The 22998-nt window shown below is 36.0% G+C and overlaps 1 protein-coding gene across 2 annotated transcripts in view; it reads right to left on the reverse strand.

The window, feature by feature from the left end:
- The window catches only part of DCAF12 (DDB1 and CUL4 associated factor 12), a 117351-nt gene extending 96923 nt beyond the window's left edge, over positions 1-20428 (reverse strand). Inside the window, exons 1-2 of one of the 2 annotated variants that reach the window (XM_074281653.1) lie at positions 19979-20428; positions 18451-18705 (exon numbers count right to left, since the gene is read on the reverse strand). In XM_074281653.1, the coding sequence (XP_074137754.1) occupies positions 18451-18705; positions 19979-20056 (333 nt within the window). In that variant the 5' untranslated portion in view covers positions 20057-20428. The remainder of the gene's footprint in view (positions 1-18450; positions 18706-19978) is intronic. The other variant, XM_074281652.1, reaches the window with a different exon arrangement.
- Between the last annotated feature and the right edge of the window lie 2570 nt (positions 20429-22998).

Here is a 22998-nt window from a genome sequence, read left to right on the forward strand (position 1 = left end):
CCCTATTACTGTATATTATCCCATCATTTGGTCAGTCAAATAACATAGTTGTCATTTTCAATTCCTCTTTCACACAATATTGTCCAATTTGTTGTCAAGCCCTATAGCTTTTACTTTTATGTCTTATATCTCCTTTTTTTTTTGACACCACCACAACCCTGGTACGAGTTTTAATTTCTTCATGCCTAGACTACTGAAATAGACTAGTAACTTGTCTCCCTGACTCAAGTTTACCTATTCCATCCCATTCTCAATGCAACTGTCAAATTAATCTTTATAAAGTGTAAATGTGACCATATTACCAATATTCAATAAATTCCCGATTATCTACAGAATCAAATATAAAATCTTATATGCTTTTGAATCCCTTTTTAACCTGGCTTGCTCCTACCTTTCTAGTCCTATTATACCTTATTCCTACTCTATCTCTCAAATAGGCTATGATCCTGTGACACCAACCTCCTTAATACACAGTTTTTTAGGCTCTGGACATTTTTCATTGGCTGTCCTCCATACCTGGAATGATCTTACTCATCTCTATGTCCTGGCTTCTTTCACATCCCAGAGTTAAATCTCAACTTCTACCGGAAGCTTTCCTGATTTGTCTCTAATGCTAGCACTTTTTCTTTACTGATTATTTCCAATTTATATTATACATATCCTGTTTCTACATTGCCTTTTCATTTTGTGTCTCTGTCATTAAGATTGTGTGTTCAATGATAGTAAGGATTTGCCTTTTGCCTTTGTTTGAATCCCCATTACCTAACATAGTGCCTGGACATTAATAAATTCATACTGACAATTTTCAAAGTTTAAGAAAAGCAATTTAGCTATAGATTCTATAACACTTGAGAGAACTGAATGAAATTTCCCCCCCCCCCCTGAGGCTGGGATTAAGTACCTTGCCCAGGGTCACACAGCTAGGAAGTGCTAAGGGTTTGAGACCAGATTTGAACTCTGGTCCTCCTGAATTCAGGGCTGGTGCTCTATCCAGTGCACCACCTAGCTGCCCCATGAAATTGAAAAAAAAAAAAGGAAAACAATGAAAAATGTGAAAGTTCTTTCCTGTTTTAATCTTATCCTTGCTTAATTTAACATCACTAAGCCCAGTACTCTGGACATTCTATGTAGAGTTTCCACTGTCCCACTGGAAATAATGTGCAGGTTTTCATATAACTTTTTTCCCCTAATAGCAGCTTTTATTTTTCAAAATACATGAAAAGATAGTTTTTAACATTCACCCTTGGAAAACTTTGTGTTCAATTTTTTTCTCCCTCCTTTCTCACTTTATCCCCTCCCCTAGAAAAAAGTAATCCAATATAGGTTAAACATGTGCAATTTTTCTTACCATATTTTCAAATTTATTATGCTGCACAAAAAAATCAGATTACAAAGAAAAACGAGAAAGAAAAAAAATAAGCAAACAACAACAATAATAAAGGTGAAGATATATGTTGGGATCTATATACAGTCCCCATGGTCCTCTCTCTGGATGTAAATGACTCATTCCATCACAATACTATTGGAATTGGAATGAATCACCTTAGGGTTGAAAAGGACCAAGTCCATCATAGTTAATCACAACATAATCTTGTTACTGTGTACAATGTTGTCTTGGTTCTACTTATTTCACTTAACATCAATTCATGTAAGTCCAGGCCTTTCTGAAATTATCCTGCTGATCATTTCTTATTCAATAATAATATTCCATTGTATTCATATATTATAACTTATTCAGCTAATGGGCATCATTCAGTTTCCAGTTCTTTTGTCACTATGAAAAGGACTACTACAAACATTTTTGTACATGTGAGTTCTTTTTTTTCCTTTTTTGTGATCTCTTTGGGATACGGACCCACTAGAGACACTGCTGTATCAAAAGGTAAGCAGAGTTTGACAGCCCTGTGAGCATAGTTCCAAAGTGTTCTCCAGAATGGTTGGATCAGTTCACAACTCCAACAACAATGTATCAGTATCCCCTCCAACATTTATCATTATCTTTTTCTGTCTCTTAGCCAAAATGAGGGGTGTTTAATATGACTTTTTGAGGGAAAGTGCCCTTTAAATGCTATCTAGTAAAGTACAACTTTAAAAGAAGGAGTCAGCCATCTTTTGGGATAAGAACTCAATGTTTGACAAAAATTGCTGGGAAAATTGGAAATTAGTATGGCAGAAACTTAGGCATTGACCCACACTTAACACTGTATACCAAGATAAGGTCAAAATGAGTTCATGATCTAGGCATAAAGAATGAGATTATAAATAAATTAGAGGAACATAGGATAGCTTACCTCTCAGACCTGTGGAAGAGGAAGAAATTGATGACCAAAGAAAAACTAGAGATCATTATTGATCACAAAATAGAAATTTTTGATTATATCAAATTGAAAAGTTTTTGTACAAACAAAATTAATGCAGATAAGATTAGAAGGGAAGCAATAAACTAGGAAAACATTTTTACAGTTAAAGATTCTGATAAAGGCCTCATTTCCAAAATATATAGAGAATTGACTATAAGAAATCAAGCCATTCTCCAATTGATAAATGGTCAAAGGATATGAACAGACAATCCTCAGACGAAGAAATTGAAGCTACTTCTAGCCATATAAAAAGATGCTCCAAGTCATTATTAATCAGAGAAATGCAAATTAAGACAACTCTGAGATACCACTACACACCTGTCAGATTGGCTAGAATGACAGGGAAAGATAATGCAGAATGTTGGAAGGGATGTGGGAAAACAGGGACACTGATACATTGTTGGTGGAATTGTGAATAAATCCAGCCATTCTGGAGAGCAATTTGAAACTATGCTCAAAAAGTTATCAAACTGTGCATACCCTTTGATCCAGCAGTGTTACTACTGGGCTTATATCCCAAAGAGATCTTAAAGAAGGGAAAGGGACCTGTATGTGCAAGAATGTTTGTGGCAGCCCTCTTTGTAGTCACCAGAAACTGGAAACTGAGTAGATGCCCATCAATTGGGGAAGGGTTGAATAAATTGTGGTACATGAATATTATGGAATATTATTGTTCTGTAAGAAATGACCAGCAGGATGATTTCAGAAAGGTCTGGAGAGACTTACAGGAACTGATGCTGAGTGAAATGAAGCAGGATCAGAAGATCATTATATACTTCAACAATACTAGATGATGATCAATTCTGATGGATGTGGCCATCTTCAACAATGAGATGAACCAAATCAGTTCCAATAGAGCAGTAATGAACTGAACCAGTTATGCCCAGTGAAAGAACTCTGGGGGATGACTATGAACCACTACATAGAATTCCCAATACCCCTATTTTTGTCCACCTGCATTTTTGATTTCCTTCACAGACTAATTGTACACTATTTCAAAGGCCGATTCTTTTTGTACAGCAAAATAACTGTTTAGATATATATACATATATTTAATTTAATTTATACTTTAACATATGTAACATGTATTGGTCAACCTGCCATCTGGGGGAGAGCGGGGAGGGGAAGGAGAGAAAAAATTGGAACAAAAGGCTTGGCAATTGTCAGTGCTATAAAATTACCCATGCATATATCTTGTAAATAAAAAGCTATATTAATAATAATAAAAAGAAGGGGTTAGACATGCTTACTAATAATTTCCAAAATCTGGCAATTTCTACTTTGATCTTAGATTTCTTGGCATCTCAAATATTCTTAGCTAAGCAAACCTACGTAACTTGTCTTATCTGTTAATTTTCTGAGTAAGGTGACTCTCTTATAGTGATTCTCTCTTCTGCCTAGTCCAAAGTCTCCATGGTATTGTGGTTGGGCCACTCCCTTCCAGATTCTATAAATGTACTGTTCCCTGGTTTAGATAATGAGTAACTATTCCTAACCTTTCTCACATTTTTTGCTCTGTCAGCTGAGTAATTTGAGAGTTAGATATTAGTTCAGTAGTCCGCAAACTTTTTGGACTTGGAATCCTTTTACAGTAAAAAATAATTAAGATCCCAAAGGCTTTTTCTTTATGTAGGTTGTATTTTTTATTTACCATATAAGATAATAAAACTGATAATTTAAAAATATTTATTCATTTTAAATAACAAAAAGCTATTACATGTTAATATTAAGAAATATCTTTATTAAAAAAAGTACTTTCCAAAACAAATTCTGAGAATAGTACTGATTTACATAATTTCACAAATATCTTTATTGTTTTGCTTAGTGGAAGAAATTTAGATTCTCATATCTGCTTTTCCTTCCAATTTGTTGTTTTGGTTAAAGAATGTAAAGAAAATCTAAGCTTACATAGATATGTAGATGGAAAAGGAGAATGTAATAGATAAAACACATGAATATTATAAAAATAATTTTTACCTCATAGAACCCATGAAAGTGTCATTGGGAATCCCAGGGAAAAGGACCATACTTAGATTGTAGCTTATATCCAAAAGAAATTTATATTAAAATATTCTCAACAAGTGATCATATCCAAGCCCTTCTCTGAATATCTCTGATGGAGAAGCTGCCATCTCCTAGAGCAAACTATCCCATTTTCAGATGGCTTATATTGTCAAAAATATATTAATAATTTTTGTACTATAAATGTATACAGATTACACTCTCTCTTAATTAACTAAAACTAATATCACACTGAAAAGGTATGCAACATCCCACATCTGTAGTAGTCCCCTCTTATTTTTTTAATGAAAAGAAACCTATATTTCCTCATTTAAAAAGAAAAAAATTTCCTGAGACAAATAAACATAAGCAAAACAAAGTCCTTCAATGATTATATACAAATACATCTGTGTATTTGCACACCCATGGCTTCACCTTCCTAATGGCAGGTATGTTTCATCATTCACCCTTGGAATCATAAATGATCACTATATTGATCTTAGCCCTTTCATCTTTCAAAGGGTGATGCAATGGACAGTGTGTCAAGCCTGGTGTTAGGAGACTCATCTTCCTGAATTCAAATCTGGTCTCAGTCACTGACTAGCTAAGTGACTGCACAAGTCATTTAACCCAATTTGCCTCAATTTCCTTATCTGTAAAATGAGCTGGAGAAGAAAATGGCAAACCACCTCTCTATTTTTAAAAAGAAAAAAAAGGATTACAGTCAGACATAACTGAAAAGAATGAACAATAAAAGTTTTCCTAGTATAAATCCAACCTATACAGAAAGAAAAAATTTTATGATGTTACTTTAGTCTTTTTCCTAATATTTTATTTAAATTTTTGTACCTATGTTCACCAGAGATATTAATCTTTAGGTTTTGTTTTGATTTTCTGTAGTTTATGTATCAAGATTATCTGGATTGTAGAAAGAATTTGGTAGGAGTACTTCTTTTGCTATTCATGCAAACAATTTATATAACATTGGAATTAACTATTGTTAATAGTTTGGTCATGGAATTTTATTTATGAATTTCTTAATTTCTTCCTATGAAATTTGTGTTATTTATTTAATTCTCAATTTCTTTTTCTATTAATTTGGGTATTTCATAAATATTAATTTATTTAATTTACTATTAGTTTTAATCAACAGGATGATTTCAGAAAAGCTTGAACAGATTTATATGAATGACATGAGCAGAAGCAGAAGATCATTATATCTGGCTGTTAAGATTCTTACAAGGTACTTATGCACTTAGTTCACACCTTTAAAGAAGTTCAAACCTTTAAAGTAGTTTATACCTTTAAAGGAGTTCGCTCATTGGTCCACACATTAGATTCACACCTTTAAGAGAGCATACTTTTATGGAGCTCCCACAAGCCCATTCTCTGGGAGGATATAAAAAGCCAGGATTCAGAGCAAGGATTGAGGCAAGAAGAAGACTTCCCGGGAAAACTTCAAGGAAGCTCAAAGAGATTCAGAGAGCCAGGATTTCAGTGGGGAGATTCGCAAGTCCAGGAGATTCACAAGTCTAAAGGAAAAGCCTGCTCATGAACTTCTGGGAGATTCAGAACTAGGAGTGACTTCAGGGAGATTCACAACACAGAAGCCCACAATCCCATTCTTGGAGGTAGAATCTGATTCATTCCCACATCTACCTTGGTGCTGGCTGGAGATATTTGGACAAGAGCTCTCTGGAGCTAAGAACAGAGATAGGCCTCTACAGAAAACTAGCGGAGCCATAAGTGAAGGAGATAAGACTTAAAGGAGAAAACAAAGGATCTAGAATTTAACCCTTTGCTGCATTTTGGGATTATTTAAGCCAAGGCTGCCTCCAGAAGCTCCCCAAAGGATCTGCTCCCAGAGAAGAATTATAATCTAGAGAAACAGAACATGACATATGGCATTAGCAAGATTATATAATGATCAATTCTGATGGACGTGGCTCTTTTTAAAAATGAGATGATTCAGACCAATTCCAATTATTTTGTGATGAAAAGACCCATTTATCCTCAAAGAGAGGCTGTGGGAATTAAGTGTTGATCACAACATAACATTTTCACTCTTCTAGTTGTATTTTCTTTTTTTTCTTTCTGATCTGACTTTTCATGTGTAACATAATTGTTTGAAATATGTATAGAAAAACTGCACATTTATATGATGCAAAAAGAGCATTAAAGATACAAATATAAACAAAAAAGAAAGATCAATCTCAGCCCTCAAAGAGCTAATTGAGGAAGACAATAAATAGAAGTTAATTAAGTTTATCATAATTACTTTTTCTATAATTCTATTTAGTTCCTTAATTTCTTTTCTTTTTTTGTTAGAATTAACTAGTTAACTGAGCAGAGTAAATTCAATCCCCCACTAAAATAGTCTCATTTCTATTTTTCTTTATAATTTATTTAGTATTTTATTTAAGAATTTAGAAGTTATATGAGAGTACATATATGTTAAATTTTGAAGTCAAGTTGTTGACTCTTACTTTTCAGCAAAACATTGTTTTCCTCTTTTATCTCTTTAAGTATTTCTTGTTATTTTGCTTTGTTTGAAATCACAATACCTATCATGATTATTTTTGTGTTCAACTAAAGCATAGTAAATTTTATTCCAATCTCTTAATTGTATGATTTAATTATATGTTTCCTTGTTTCAAGTATGTTTCTTGTAAACAACATATTTTTGGAATTTGCTTTCTAATCTAGAGGGAGTCGAGGAATGCTGAGCCTGGAATCAGTAAGATCTGAGATCAAATCTAATCTCAAATACTAGCTGTATAAGGCTTGGCAACTCACTTAACCTCTATTTGCCTCACTTTTCTCAACTGTTAAGTGGGGATAATAAAAGCACCTACCTTCCAGGTTTGTTGTATCAAATAAGGTAACATTTATAAAATGGTGGTTTACACAGTATCTTGCACATAATAAAATAATAAAAAGAATCAGTAAATATATAACATTAAAATAAAAAGGCCTCCCCCTCTACTTCTATTTGCCATGATGATAGCAAATTTTGCCAAAATTGGGCAGCACTAATTCCTCACAGGTTAGAAGTTTGTTTGTCTTCCCCTCCCCTTTCCCCCCCCCATCTCAGATGACCTGGCAGATAGGCCAATAGTTTAAATAACCTTTAAAGAGAAACCAGTCAGGGTTAAGTAAAACAGATGCTATTGCTACCAGAGACTAGAAATGTGATTTAATAGTGGGGGAGAAAGCACTATATTAGTGACTAAAAGTGTCCTCAGGTCACTTTATTCAAAATTTCTTGGAATGCAAAGACTGTTAGTTTTTTGTTGAAACATTTCCTAGAAATGCCTGGTAAAGTTATTTTTTTAATTCATGACACTGGAGGCCTTGGTTAATATGCTGTTGATAGCATAAAATATTTGGGAATCTATCTACCAAAGGAAAGTTAGAAATTATATGAGCAAAATTACAAAACACTTTCCATACAAACAAAGTCAGATCTAACCAATTGAAAAAATATTAAGTGCTCTTGGATAGGCTGAGCAAATATAGTAAAGATGACAATACTACCTTATCTGTTTATTTAGTGCTATACCAGACTCCCAAAAAACTATTTTAATGACCTAGAAAAAAATAACAAAATTAATCTGGAAAAACAAAAGGTCAAGAATTTCAAGGGAAAAATGGGGAAAAAAAATCTGGCCTAGCTGTACCTGATCTAAAAGTATATTATAAAGCAGTGGTCACCAAAACCATTTGGTATTGGCTAAGAAATAGATTAGTTCATCAGTGAAATAAGTTAGATTCACAGGACAAAATAGTCAATTACTATAACAACCTAGTGTTTGACAAACCCAAAGATCCCAACTTTTGGGATAAGAATTCATTATCTGACAAAAGCTGCTGGGAAAACTGGAAATTAGTATGGCAGAAACTAGGCATGGACCCCACTTAACACCATACACCAAGATAAGATCAAAATGGGTCCATAATTTGGGCATAAAGAACAAGATTATAAATAAATTAGAGGAACATAGGATAGTTTACCTCTCAGACTTGTGGGGGAGGAAGGAATTTGTGACCAAAGAAGAACTAGAAATCATTATTGATCACAAAATAGAAAATTTTGATTATATCAAATTAAAAAGCCTTTATACAAACAAAACTAATGCAAAGATTAGAAGGGAAGCAATAAACTAGGAAAACATTTTTACAGTTAAAGATTCTGATAAAGGCTTCATTTCCAAAATATATAGAGAATTGACTCTAATTCATAAGAAATCAAGCCATTCTCCAATTGATAAATGGTCAAAGAATATGAACAGACAATTTTCAAATTATGAAACTGAAACTTTTCTACTCATATGAAAGGGTATTCCAAACCAGTACTGATCAGAGAAATGCAAATTAAGACAACTCTGAGATACCATTACATACCTGTCAGATTGGCTAAGATGACAGGAAAAAATAATGATGAATGTTGGAGGGATGTGAGAAAATTGGGACATTGATGCATTGTTGGTGGAATTATGAAAGAATCCAACCATTCTGGAGAGCAATCTGGAATTATGCCCAAAAAGTTATCAAACTGTGCATACCCTTCTACTGGGCTTATATCCCAAGGAAATACTCAAAGAAGGGAAAGGCACCTGTATGTGCCAAAATGTTTGTGGCAACCCTTTTTATAGTGGCTAGAAACTGGAAATGAACGGATGCCCATCAATTGGAGAATGGTTGAGTAAATTATGGTATATGAATGTTATGGAATATTATTGTTCTGTAAGAAATGACAACAGGATGAATACAGAGAGACTTGGGGAGACATCAACTGATGCTGAGAGAAATGAGCAGAACTAGGAGATCATTATACATTTCAACAATGATACTGTATGAGGATGTATTCTGTTGGAAGTGGATATCTTCAACATAGAGAAGAGCTAATCCAATTCCAATTGATCAATGATGGACAGAATCTACTACACCCAGAGTAGGAACACTGGGAAATGAATGTGGACTACTTACATTTTTATTTTTCTTCCCAGATTATTTTTACCTTTTGAATCCAATTCTTCTTGTGCAACAAGAGAACTGTACAGATCTGCACACATATATTGTATCTAGAATATACTTTAACATATTTAGCATATATAAGACTGCCTGAATCTAGGGGAGGGGTGAAGGGAAGGAAGGGAAAAGTTGGAACAGAAGTGAGTGCAAGAGACAATGTTGTAAAAAATTACCCATGCATATGTTCTGTCAATAAAAAGTTATAATTTAAAACAAAATAAAACAAAACATATGCCTAGTTTGCAACATTCAAAACCTTGTAAAACCTTGTGTTCCAAATGTTTTTCTCCATTTCCTCTTTCCCTTCCTTTAGACAGCAGGTAATCTAATATGTATTAAACATGCAATTCTTTTATATATATTTCCACAATTTTCATGCTGCACAAGAAAAATCAAGAACAAAAAGGGAAAAAAATGAGAAAAAAAACAAAAAACAAGCAAACAACAATAAAAAAAGTGAAAATACTGTGTTATGATCCACACTCAGTTCCCATAATCCTTTCTCTGCGTGCAAATCCCTTTCTCTTGATCACAGTATCATTGGAACTATGCTGTTGACTGGCATATCTTTAGGCAAGTCCGGGACATGGTCTGTCACCTGTTTCCTGATTCCTTCCCTCTGACTTCCAGCCTTTACTTCGCCAGTCTCCCTGAGAAAACCTATATATTTCCCCTATTTAAAAATCTGCTTATGATGAAGATCTTTGCTAAATTATTTTCAGGATTAAGTTCACTATGAGTTACTTTTGCTTTCCCTCATAGTGCCTTACCTCTACTGGGGCCTTTCTGCTTAGTCTAGCTAACTCTGATTAGTCTGCTAAACTCCTATATGGATCTAACCTGTCAGTCAATGGCTTTCTCCTACCTCATGGAATATTTCCTTTCTCCTGCTATTTGTGAATTTGAGGAACTTGACTTTTTCCTTGCTACCAACTATATTTCATATTTCCTATTCTTGTTGTCTATTGTACCCCCTTCACTTTGTCTATAGTCTCTCTAAATAAATTTACCTTATGTCAAAGAGAATGATCATTGTGAATTTGTCATATGCTTATTTCAAATTAGGTATTGCTATTTCAACTACATCATATCTGTAATTCTAAAAAACGGATAAAACAACACTGGGTCTTTAAGAACCAAGAACAAGATTCACATACAGAAAAGGCTACTGAGAAGAGATAAAGCTTTAAGGAAAAACATATTCATTAAACCTATGCCCTCCAGCAGATTCTAACACAGTATTTTAATTTTTTTTAGTCTTTTTTATTAAGGTTTTTTATTTATAAAACATATGCATGGGTAATTTTTCAACATTGACCCTTGCAAACCTTTTGTTCCAAATCTTCCCCTTCTCCCCACTCCCTCCCCTAGATGGCAGGTAGTCCAATACATGTTAAATATTTAACAACATGTCAAATGCAATAAATGTATACATAGTTACACAGTTATCTTGCTGCACAAGAAAAATCAAATCAAGAAGGAAAAAAAAACTGAAAAAAGAAAACAAAATGAAAGCAAAGAACAGAAAAAGTAAAAATGCTATGTTGTGGTTCACACTCAGTTCCCACATCCTCTCTCTGGCTGTAGATGGCTCTCTTCATCACTGAACAACTGGAACTGCTTTGAATCATCTCACTGTTGAAGAGAGCTATGTCCATCAGAATTGATCATCGTAAAGTCTTGTTGTTGCCATATATAATGATCTCCTGGTTCTGCTCATTTCACTTAGCATCAATTCATTTAAGTCTCTCCAGGCCTTTCTGAAATCATCCTACTGATCATTTCTTACAGAAAATAATTTTCCATAACATTCATATACATAACTTATTCAGCCATTCTCCAACTGGTGAGCATCCACTCAGTTTCCAGTTTTTTGCCACTACAAAAAGGGCTGCCACAAACATTTTTGCACATGTGGGTATCTTCCCCTCCTTTAAGATTGCTTTGGGAGATAAGCCCCGTAAAATACTACTGGATCAAATGGAATGTACAATTTTATAGCTCTCTGTGCAGTTTCAAATTGCTCTCCAGAATGGTCGGATCCTTTCCACAATTCCAATACATCAGTGTCCCAGTTTTCCCACATCCTCTCCAACATTTATCATTATCTTTTCCTGTCATCTTAGCCAATCTGACAGATTGGTAGTGTATCTCAGAGTTGTTTTAATTTGCATTTCTCTGATCAATAGTGATATGGAGCACCTTTTCATATGACTAGAAATAGCTTCAATTTCTTCATCTGATAATTGTCTGTTCACATGTTTTGGCCATTTATCAACTGAAGAATGGCCTGAATTCTTATAAATTTGAGTCAATTCTCTATATAGTTTAGAAATGAGGCCTTTATCAGTACCTTTGAATATAGAAATGTTTTCCAAGTTAATTGCTTCCCTTCTAATCTTGTCTGCATTAGTTTTGTTTGTACAAAAACTTTTTAACTTAATATAATCAAAATTTTCTATTTTGTGATCAATAATGATGTCTAGCTCTTCTTTGGCCTCAAATTCCTTTCTCCTCCACAGATCTGAGAGGTAAACTATTCTATATTGCTCTCATTTGTTTATAATATCATTTGTTCTGTCTAGATCATGAACCCATTTCAACCTTATCTTGGTGTTATATGTGGGTCAATGCCTATTTTTCTGCCATACTAGTTTCCAATTTTCTCAGCAGTTTTTGCCAAATAGTTAATTCTTATACCATAAGCTGGAGTTTTTGGGTCTGTCAAACACTAAATCACTATAATCATTGACTATTTTATCTTGTAATACAATATTTTTAAAACAAAAAAGGATTCATAGAGATTCTTATTTATTATAACAAGGGTTAGAAAAAAAAGAAAAGCCTAACATATTGGGACTAAGACATCTAGCAGTTTTTCCAATTGTGAAAAAAATTGGCATACTGCTACAACATTTGCCTTGGGAAAAAATTATTTCCTCCTTTAAAGATATGTGGTAGACAAAAGTCCTCAGTGAACCTAGGTTGGGTCTCATGAGAAAAAGATTAAAGGAAAACTGGAAGATAATAATGTCATGTCCCTCAGACCTACCAAATCAGTGGCACATTCAGCATTTCTCAGGGAAGTTATCTCTCAGATTTCATCTGAGTACATCTGGAATGTTCCCAAAGCTCAGAAATTCTGCCAAACATGTTACTTCCATTTTCTTGAGGAAGGGTTTTATCAAATAGGATAATCATTATTAAATATTTATGTGAAATTCCTAAAATGGGCTAGGTTCAATCAGCCAATGAGAAGGGATAAAAGTTCTTCCCAAAGGATTAATGTTCAAACTCATCAGTTTAGCATAAGGACTTCTCTAACCTGAATTTAACTCTATTTTTTTTTTCACCCATATCCTAGAATGGAGCTTTATCAGCAGTCTTCCATCAATTGACATCTAATCAAATCAATTTACTATAAAGCTATAATTGTACTGATGGGGAAAAAACCCACACTAATAAATTCTTCATATATAACTTTATAGTTACTTTCTCTGGATTTTAAGTTTCTTAATCTTTAAAGAACAAGATTGGATTAGGATCCAGAGATTACTTCCAACTATAAAATCATTAATTTTTTTATATCTTCACCGAACCTAACAAAATCATTTGCATGTATCAGGCATGCAAATATTTGTTTGATTAATAAAATTTTTAAAAACATACATAAACACCATTTCTCATGACAACCAATGGAATGAGCACATTTTTTAAAATTCCTATCTTTTCCCTTCAAGATCTATTAAAACAGAGTGCTTCTTTTATCATCTCTGTTTGGGGGACAGATGGCTTTCTGGAATGAATCTGAAGTTACAAATAATTTCTGAGAATAAGCCAATTAAAAAAAATAATAGCAGCCCAAATGAACTGAATCTATCTTAACAGGCTCAAGTGACAACTCAGCCCTTGTAGGTCACTCTCTTCCTCTCACCACTGAGTCTGTAGACACAACATGAACCTTGGTGCTTAAGGTGAAGATGGAAAAAAATTTCTTTGTGACAAAAAAATCAAACTCATTTGTTTTCCTAGTCCTTCCTCAAGGGAACTAGTAGTCATTTTGATTTCAGAAGAAACAGAAGATTCTTGTCCCCAAATTGCCTTTAGCAGGGCACTTAGATTTTCACTAAAGTCAATATAACATTTCATATACCACCTGACTATTCTTACCTCTTTACTCATTAGAGTGAGTTTCTCATAAAGAAAGTTTCTCATATCAAGAAAGGAAAGAAAAATAGCCCTCTCAACCTAAAATTTATCAAGCTTTATGTTCATCTGATCATTTCTGATGTGTACAATGTAACATAAGGTAATATAACAGTGTAACACATAAGGTAACATAATGTAACACAACATATAAAGAAACATATTGTAGTATAAAGTAGCATAATCCCCTTGATGCTACTGCTTTCCCTTCATTATTATCTCCAATTTATCCTGAACATACCTAGTTAGTACATAGTTGTTTACAAGTTTTCTTCCTCATTTGGCTCAGCACTTTGAGAGCTAGCACTATTTTTTGCTCTTCCTTTTATCTTATAGCATGAGGCAGAGTGCCTGGCACAAGATGGATTAACAAATGCTTGTTAACTTTGACTTGACACATTGAAGGTAGAGGCCTCTTTGTTTTTGGACTGTAATTCCAACACCTTACAAATAGTGGGCAATGAGTAATTTTTTATTGAACTGAATTGATTGTTTCCACTTCCTAGAATTCTTATTCATTATTACTCTCACACCACCTTCAACTACTGAGACTTTTTGTCAGCAAAGCAGTATATTTACAAAGCATCCGAAATACCTCTACACTCAAGATACAGAATTGAGAGTGGAGGTGAGGGATAGAGGGGAAGGTCAAGAAAAATATGCTAAGCCTGACACCTTTTATCTCAACTTTTTGTACACAATAGGCACCCTTTGTACCCTTAACACCTAAAATAAAATTTGGTCAGTGTGGCCAAATGAAATGAAATTAGTGATATATGCCATACTTAAAGCTGAGAGGAAAAATAAAAATAATTTGCTAATTTTCATTTTCTAAGTAAGAGAATTAAAGTATGACATCTCCAAGCTCACATAGCAGTCATCATAAACATAAAATATTTAAAAGTCACTTCATAGCAAAACTCTCAACAAATACTCTAAAACTAGAACAAAGCAGTTTAAAATTTGGAATTCATCTTAAAAAGTAGAAAACTGACCCATAAAATATTCCTTAAAAAAGATTGAATAACAAACTTAATTGTGAACTAATTGTTTATGGATTAAACATGTAACTACAAGCTCACTGGGATAGACAAAATAAACGAGGTAATATATGATTACCTAAAAAAAAGATACTTCATCAGAAACCAGCCAAAGAATTTTTAAATTTTCTTTTGTATTTTAAAGGTTAAAATCCAGTTTTCCAAATTCCACCTGTTCCTTAGAAAATTGGAATAAATAAAAATAAGCTCTTGGACAGTCAAGTTCTTTGCTTCCCAATAAAATTTTTTACCCTGCTTTGTTTCAGGACACTGAAAATAAGTTCAGCACTCTTGCAATGAAGATTTTTTTACTCCTTCTTCCTTCCCTACCCCAAATCAGGTTGCTTCTAATCTTTGTACCTTCCTAAGATCATAGATCATAAAATCATAATTCTAATGATGAAAGGCACATTAGAGGTTCTCTAGTCCAACAACCCCTTTATTTCACAAATAAAAAAACTTAAGCCTAGAGATATATTGTGACAGAAGGAGGATTGGAGCCCAGCTTCTCCAACTTCAAATCAAGTTCAATAGTAACAAGCTGCTACTATTTTTTATCTAAAAAAAAATATTGCCTTGATCTTTCCAGTTTTCAATTGCACCTTTACTTCTGATTGTTAAGGCTCTTTTTCTTAAAGAACTAAGACCAGGGGCCTCCCTATAAGTTAAAGACAGCTGATGATTGAATGGGAAAATATCAACCTAACAACTGTGGTTCAGAAAATGGTATGTTTGATATAATACATGCTGCTTTTAAAAACTTTTTTTCCTTATTAAAACTTTACAGTCATTTTTTTTTTAATAAATGAAGGATAAAGAGGAGGACTGTTTATTAAAATGAACTTGTTAAACTTTGTTATATTAAATTGTTTAAAAAATTATAGATTACAAATATCAAACATGAAAATGTTTATAAAGGATGCAGAGTATTATGTAAAATATAATAATATTCATTCAAAATATAAACATTTTCATATGTAGATATGAATCTAAATATTAAGTTAAATCTTTTAAAAGGTTGAGGTTTTTAATAGGAGCCATTCTCCAATTGATAAATGGTCAATGAATATGAACAGATAGTTTTCAGAGGAAAAAAAAAAAGAAAGCTATCAACAATCATATTTTAAAAATGCTCCAAATCACTAATAATTGAAAAAAATGTAAGTTAAAATAACTCTGAAGTTACCTCTTCATCTCCATCAGATCATCTAAGATGACAGAAAAGGAAAATGACAAATGCTTAAAGGGATGTAGAAAACTGGTATACCAATGGAGTTACTGGTGGAGCTGTGAAATAATACAACTATTCTGGAGAACAATTTGGAACTATGCCCAAAGGGCTATAAAACTCTGTATACCCTTTAACTCAACAATACTAATTCTATATCCTAAAGAGATCAAAGAAAAAGGAAAAGGATCTGTGTTTTTGTGGGTGGCAAAGAATTCGAGAATAAGGAGATGTCTATCAATTAGGGAATGGCTCAACAAGCTATGGCATATGAATGTATAATACTATTGTATTGCAGGAAATAATAAATGGAATGGTTTTCCAGAAAAACCTGGGAAGACTTATATGAAATGATGCAAAATGAAGTGAATAGATCCAGGAAAACAATCTACATAGTAACAGCAATTACTGTGAAAGACAAGTAACTCTACAGTTACTAGTAACAATACAATGATCTATCTCATCTCCAAAGGACTCATGATATATATAATAGCTACCTCCAGATTAAAAAAATGGATCTACTATGAGAGGAGATGGAAGCATATTTTTTCTTTTTTTGTGGGGAAGGGGAAACATGGCTAATGCATTTTTAACACATATTATATTTCTTCCCTTCTCAATATCAATAAAATTATATACGTAAAACTAACCCAATTGTAACAAAACTGTTCTGCTTGCCTATGTCCCTTTCTGAATTCACTAATAAACAAACATAGTATTAGGAAATAAAAGTACTTTGTAAAAATCTTCAATTTCATTTCCACAGCATTAGATGAGTCAAGACTGACTGTGTGGGAAAGGTGTCATTACTTGCATTTTACAAATAACAAAATTAATGATCAAAGAAAAGAACACAACCTGTGATTTTAAAATAGGTAAAAGGAAAGAAGATGCTCACTAAGTATTAAAAAAAAAAAAAAGAAAGAAAGAAAAAAAGAAAGAAAGGAAAGAATGGTCTAAGATCACTGTCTATCTCATATCTTTATGTCTGACAGAAAATCAGAAGCAGTATGTAGGAAATGAAATGATTATACCTATATTTAGATCAAGTAATTTGATCTATATAATAACACTCACTTCACAGGATTGTTATGAGGATCAAATGAGATAATATATGCCAAGTATTTTGTAATTTTAAAACCCTATATAAATGTAAGACATTTTTAGTTTTTAAAATATTAATTCCAAATCCAATTCTGTGGCTTTGAAAAAAGCAAAAGAATTTGAAAACTTAAGAGCGCAAAAAGGAACTATATGAATAAACTTTCTCAAACATGTGACAACCGTCTCATCAATGACAACAAATGATTTTAAGGCAACTATTATTAGCAGGCAACCAGGAAACTATGACCAAAGAAGATGTTTTATAGAAGCTTATTAACTCTAAAAGACTTCTGTTTGGTTATACATGTATAAGGTTAGTCATAGTCAAGAGGTGAAGTAGGAGTTCACTTCTAATTAATATGGTATTATTCTCTCCCCTCAAAATTTAAATATTTGCTATAAATAATATTTTTAAAGGACAAGTACACTTAGGTCCTTTCTATTTTACATGGTATTCTCTTCTCCCCCTCATCCTATTCAGTATTAGAATCTATTTACACAACCCTAAAATAACAAAGAAATATAAAAAAAAACCACCTTAAACTTAGATACAGTTGTCTTTCCAATACATCTTTCATAAATGCAAACTGCTTATGATTACCTAACTCTTAGTATCTCCTAGAATTATCTTCTTTTACTACCCTTCTTTCCTATCATATACTTCTCTTTCCCTATTTCCATTGTACTTTCAGTCTGATTCTTATTAGTACCTACCAACAAATGTATAGGCATATTTTAAATGCTAAATAAATGCCACTTGCCTTTTTGCCCTCTTCCTGATGCATAATCTAGTGAGAAGAACACTAGTCTAGAAACCAAGAAACCAAGGTTCTGGACAAGGAATCTCTATTCTTCTATCTGTATGGCTTTAGAAAGAATACAAGCTCCTTGAGGGTAGAATTACTTCATTGCCAAACCTGTATTTCCAGTGTCTAGCACACATAATATAGCTTAATAACACTCCACTAAACTTTAAGTTATTTGAGAGCAGGAACTCTTTTCTTGCTTTTTTTTTTTTTTTTTTTTTTTGTAAACTTGTGCTTATCCCAGTACCTAGCACACAGTAAAAACTTAATGTTTACTGATTAACTACTGTGTATTAAATGCAATAGATGTTTAATAAATGTCTTGATTGCCTTTTACATCTCTAAAGTAGTATAAACTACTTCTGCCCTTCCTATTTCACAAAAGTTGTGATAACAAAAATGAGGCAATACACATAAAAAATTATGTGTAAATCATAAACCCAATAAAAATGTGTTATTATTATATAGATGAGCCTTGGCTAATCCAAAATCAAACAAACAAGACAGCCTGGAGAAAAATTAGAAGGAATAATATATTAGATCTCCAAACTGTAGACAGGAGAAAAAGACTATTTTGCCTTGAACCTTACATTTTAATACAGGTCCTATAGGAAAATGGTTGTCCATCCATAAAGTGGCAGAAACCATAAAAAACAAGGCATCCTGCTTACCGTGTTGCATTTTGTGCCACACACCACTTGCCGGTGATTCAGCCACTGAGATGCAAATACTTTGTTAAGGGTTCCAAGGTGAAACTCTCTCTCCTTCAGAAGACTGGGAAGGTGTTGTGCTGCATAACCATGCAACACTCGGTAGTAACTGGACTCATTCTGCAACCTGACTTCTCTGCCTTTCAGGTAGTAGACCAAGGACCTCTTCACTGGAGGGAGTCTTTTCCTTTTGTTTAGTGAATGATCCCAGCCAAACTGTGGAAAGCAACGTCAGAAATCACAGGCTGCAGCCACTGCCCTTCTGAATATGAAACCCTATAAACACTATGGTAATCTAACCTACAGTTTTTTAAGTAATCTGCCTTGAACACAACAGAGGGAGAAACTTGATCCAGAGTTTAATTCATAGTTTCAGTAAAGATGCTTATAGACAGATTGGTATGTAAGCACTACAGAGGTGAAAGAAAAAAAAAAAAAAACAGGGAGAGAGACAGAAAGAGGAACAGACAGATTGGCAGGGGCGGGGAAGAAATAGAGAAAGAGAAAAAGAGGAGGGAAGGAAGGAGAGAAAAAGGGTGGGAGGGGGACAGAGAGAGGAAGGGAAAGACAAAGTTTATCCCAGAAGTGGCCCGAGGCTGTCTACCACCATCTTCCAGCAAGGCAGAAGAGATTTGGGGGAGAGGAGAAGCACCTTTTCAGCCACAGGAGGAGGCAGGGAGGGGGTGGGTCCCGTACCGACCTGGGACACATCTCTGTCCAGCCCCCTCCTCCCTCTACGCTTGCAATCACTACGAAGCATCGAAAGAGTTATGCTGGATTAGGCAGGCCTAGAAAAGGGCAGGCGATCCTCAGACAGGATGCCTAGGTCCCTAGGCCTTCCCAGTGCCCGGGCAGTCCTAGCTCCCTCCGACGCGACCCCCGCGCTCCAGACAGTTGCGGGGGTTCGAAAAGTCAAATACAAACACGAGACGGGGAGGGGACCCGGCCAGGAGGCCGCGGGGATAAAGAGACCCGAGTTGGACCCCCTGTTTATATCAGTGACCCTCCCCCAAAGGGACGGCCTTTGCTGGGGGTGAAGAGCTACGGCGAACTTGGCCCCGAGCTGCTTCCTTTGCCTCAGGCCGCAGGTGAGGAAGATCCTGCCCGAGGACAAGGGGTACGGAAGCCCCATTATGTGCTGGGTGGGGGGAGATCGGGAAGAGGACTTCTCACCGATGTAAGAGGAAAGGCAGGCTTTAGAAGAACGATCTTTTTTGGAGGGGAGGAAAACGAAGGCAGGACTCGTTTTGCCCTCAATGACAGCCCAGGCCCAGCTCCCTGCAGTTCTCCCCCTACCTCTTACTCTTCACTGTCCATCCTCCGAAGGCCTGCTCGCTCGCCTTCCCCGGGGAGCCCTGGGCCTAGATCCGCCTCTGGTTGACAACGCTTCGGGCCTGCTCCCGGTTCCTACGCAACCCCGACATCCCCCTCCCCCCGCGGTCCTCGCCACCTCTTGCCAAGCCTCCCCACCTCTCCGTTCCCCATTTACCTGCTGGCCCTGGGTCCCGCTCCCGGTCCCCGGCGCCGCGGGCGCTTTCCGCTTCCTGCTAACTGTTTTCCGGGCCATAGTGGGAGACGCCGCGGCGGCCCCGCAGCCACATGGGGCGGCAGGACCGGGGGGAGCGGGGGGCGGCCGCGCTGCGGGGCATATACTGGGGGAGGGGGCGGGGAACTGGATAGGGTGAGGGGGGGGGAAAGAGACGCTGGAGAAGCGGCGAGGGGGGGAGTAGAGATGCCTGGGACTGGAGGGAGGACAGGGGCAGGGGAGGGGGAGGGAGGAAGCCCGGACTGAGAGGCACAAGCGACCAGGGAAGAAAAAAGGACGGCGAGCGACAGGCACCAAAACACTCTCCCTCCCCCGTCACCCCGTCTCTCTCGTCACCCCGTCACTCCGTCACTAGCTGCGCAGCCGTGCTTTACGGTGCGTTGCTATGGAGACATCTCCCGGAAGGGTGCATCGGAGGACGCAGAAAAGCGTTCGGGATGGTTGCCTAGATGCCGCTCCGCCTTTTCCAACCACCTCTTTTTTTTCCCCACCTCCCCCGGGCAATAGCCACACTTCCGCTTCTAGCTTCTTCCACTTAATCTTCTCCCCACACCTTCACTTCCAGTCTCACCTGGGGAAGAGTGGAGGTGGGATGTAGAGGCTAAAAGAGAGAACACACTCGTACTTGAGTACCCGGATTAACTGGACTGATGGCGGGCAGTTGGCCTCAAAAGGCCTGGTCAGACAAAGGCTGTCCGCTTCGTAGTTCTTAACTAACCCCGAATCAAACTTCTCTTTCACGTCATCATCTCAGAATAAGAACTGCCATGTCACCGAATTGGAGCGTGAAATGACGTAATCACACGGATCCTAACCGATGGAGCACTTATCTATATAAAGCGGCCTTCCACAAACTCTACAGGCAGCAGAGCATCCAATCAGAACCCAAACTGGGAAGTCATTTGGCCTAGAGCCACACAGTACCTAGTAACCAAAGGGATTTGAATCCACATCCTTGCCTACAAATTCAGCACCAAGGGGCTTTTCTTCATTTAGCAAACAAGTGTACTCATTGTCTAAGCAAAACAGTCAATTTAGGTCCGAAGAGAATGGAGTCCCAGTCCTCTCTCTGAAAGAATTTAGTGATCTAGCAAGGAAGCTTCCTACAACATTCTCCACCCCTTTTAGATGGCGTCAACAACCTGCCATATGATATCACCTCCTATTTAGGCTCTAATGTCTCAAAAGAACGCTGCACAGGAAGGCCAATGCCAGGTCATCATACTTAGGGCACTGAATCATTGTGATTAGCAGGGGAAAACATCCAACCAAACAACCAGATGTTTACACCCCATCACAAAATCTTATTGGACCTGAAAGAATTTTGGACCCAGAATTAGAAGCGCTGATTCATATTCTAATTCTGATGATTACTGATTCTGGATTTCAACCAAGTTACTTCCCATCTTCCTTAGCTTCTGTTCTCCCATCTGTAAAATGGGGATGCTATTTGCACTGTCTTTTTCACAGTATTGTGAGAGAAGAACTTTATAACTATTAATCTATATAAATATAAGCTACTATTATTGACAGAATTAATGTCTCAAGCGATAGATATGGTAAAGAATGTTTAATATTTATTCCAATTGCAGTTCTATGAAGCTTTGAAAGGGTTCTATTATTCAATTCCCCTTCTAACAATCTTTCTACGTTTCCTCATACACTATAAATTAGTCCATTCTCCTTGGGGCATTCAAAGTCTTCAAAAAATCTACTCCCTCAACCTGAACTACTCTCTGCTCCTATTTTCCAACTGCTTCTAATAATCCTGGTTCTTCTACCTCGAATGTTTGTCCTCTTCCCTCATTATCCAAATCTTACCGGTATTTTTCTGCCCCAGTGCAAGTCCCATTTTATGCCATCTTTCTTTTCTCCTTTATCCAATCTGAGGTCTACTATTCTGCCTTTCTATTACATTGATTGCACCTTTGGCATTTAGTCAAATACTGCCTTATGCTATTATTTAACTCTCTGGATTATGTCTATCTATTCTCTCCACTCTAAATGGTAGGTGTGATCTTATGCATTTTTGAATCTTTCACAGGACCTAAGATAGCATAAATGCTCACTATTGAGTTATTGAACCATTTTAGTTAGGTACAGTTGAATTTTAAGTACCTTAGTGCAGAGGCATAATTAGAAATGTTTTTACTTGGGATAAGAACAGTGGGGTGGGGTAGGGTGAGTATGATAGCTGATAAATTTTATAACTTCTATTGGTCCTTTACTACTCTTATATCATATCTCCCTCTTCTACAGTCTCCTATCCCCTTCAAGGCCTGGGGACTTGCAAAAAGTATAGGGTCTTCACACCACAAGGGGAAGAAGTCTATTTTAATTCAGATGTTAATATATGGCACAAAACCTGTCATTTGATTCTTCTTAGATGGATTAAGGAACTCCCAAATGTCACTTTTTCAGTAATCTTATGTCTGTGCTTAAGTTCAAAAGCAATCATTCGCCCCGTCGAGAGAGAGAGAGAGAGAGAGAGAGAGAGAGAGAGAGAGAGAGAGAGAGAGAGAGAGAGAGAGAGATGAAAGGGGGGGCTCATAAATTGATATTATTCTACAAGTCAGTCATTATTTGCCATTTAATGGTAGCCATAATGGCCCCACTTAGGTGTGACTAAATTACCTGACTGCTAGCTTCAGGCTTCAGGTCCCTTATACTTCCAGGAAGGCTAGCTTGCTCATTTGAAGAATGCCTACATGATAAATTTGTTTTTTGTTTTTTCAAAGGGAATAAAAAATAAGACTTTGTTATTGCTAAGTCCCCCTCAGGCTGAGCATCTGCTATCCCATAAAATATGGATAATGGAGTTCATCTGTTTGTCACTTCAACCCCTATTTCTACCTCTGGCATAGCTCTGGTAGAAAAGGCAGCTCAGTCTTACTTGGTCAAGGTTTTCCCTCAGAGACATGCACACAGTGACTGGCAAGAGTTCCTCAGCTTCCTTCTTTAAA

Source organism: Sminthopsis crassicaudata, chromosome 1, assembly GCF_048593235.1.
Source record: "Sminthopsis crassicaudata isolate SCR6 chromosome 1, ASM4859323v1, whole genome shotgun sequence".
Classification (NCBI taxonomy): Eukaryota; Metazoa; Chordata; class Mammalia; order Dasyuromorphia; family Dasyuridae; genus Sminthopsis; species Sminthopsis crassicaudata.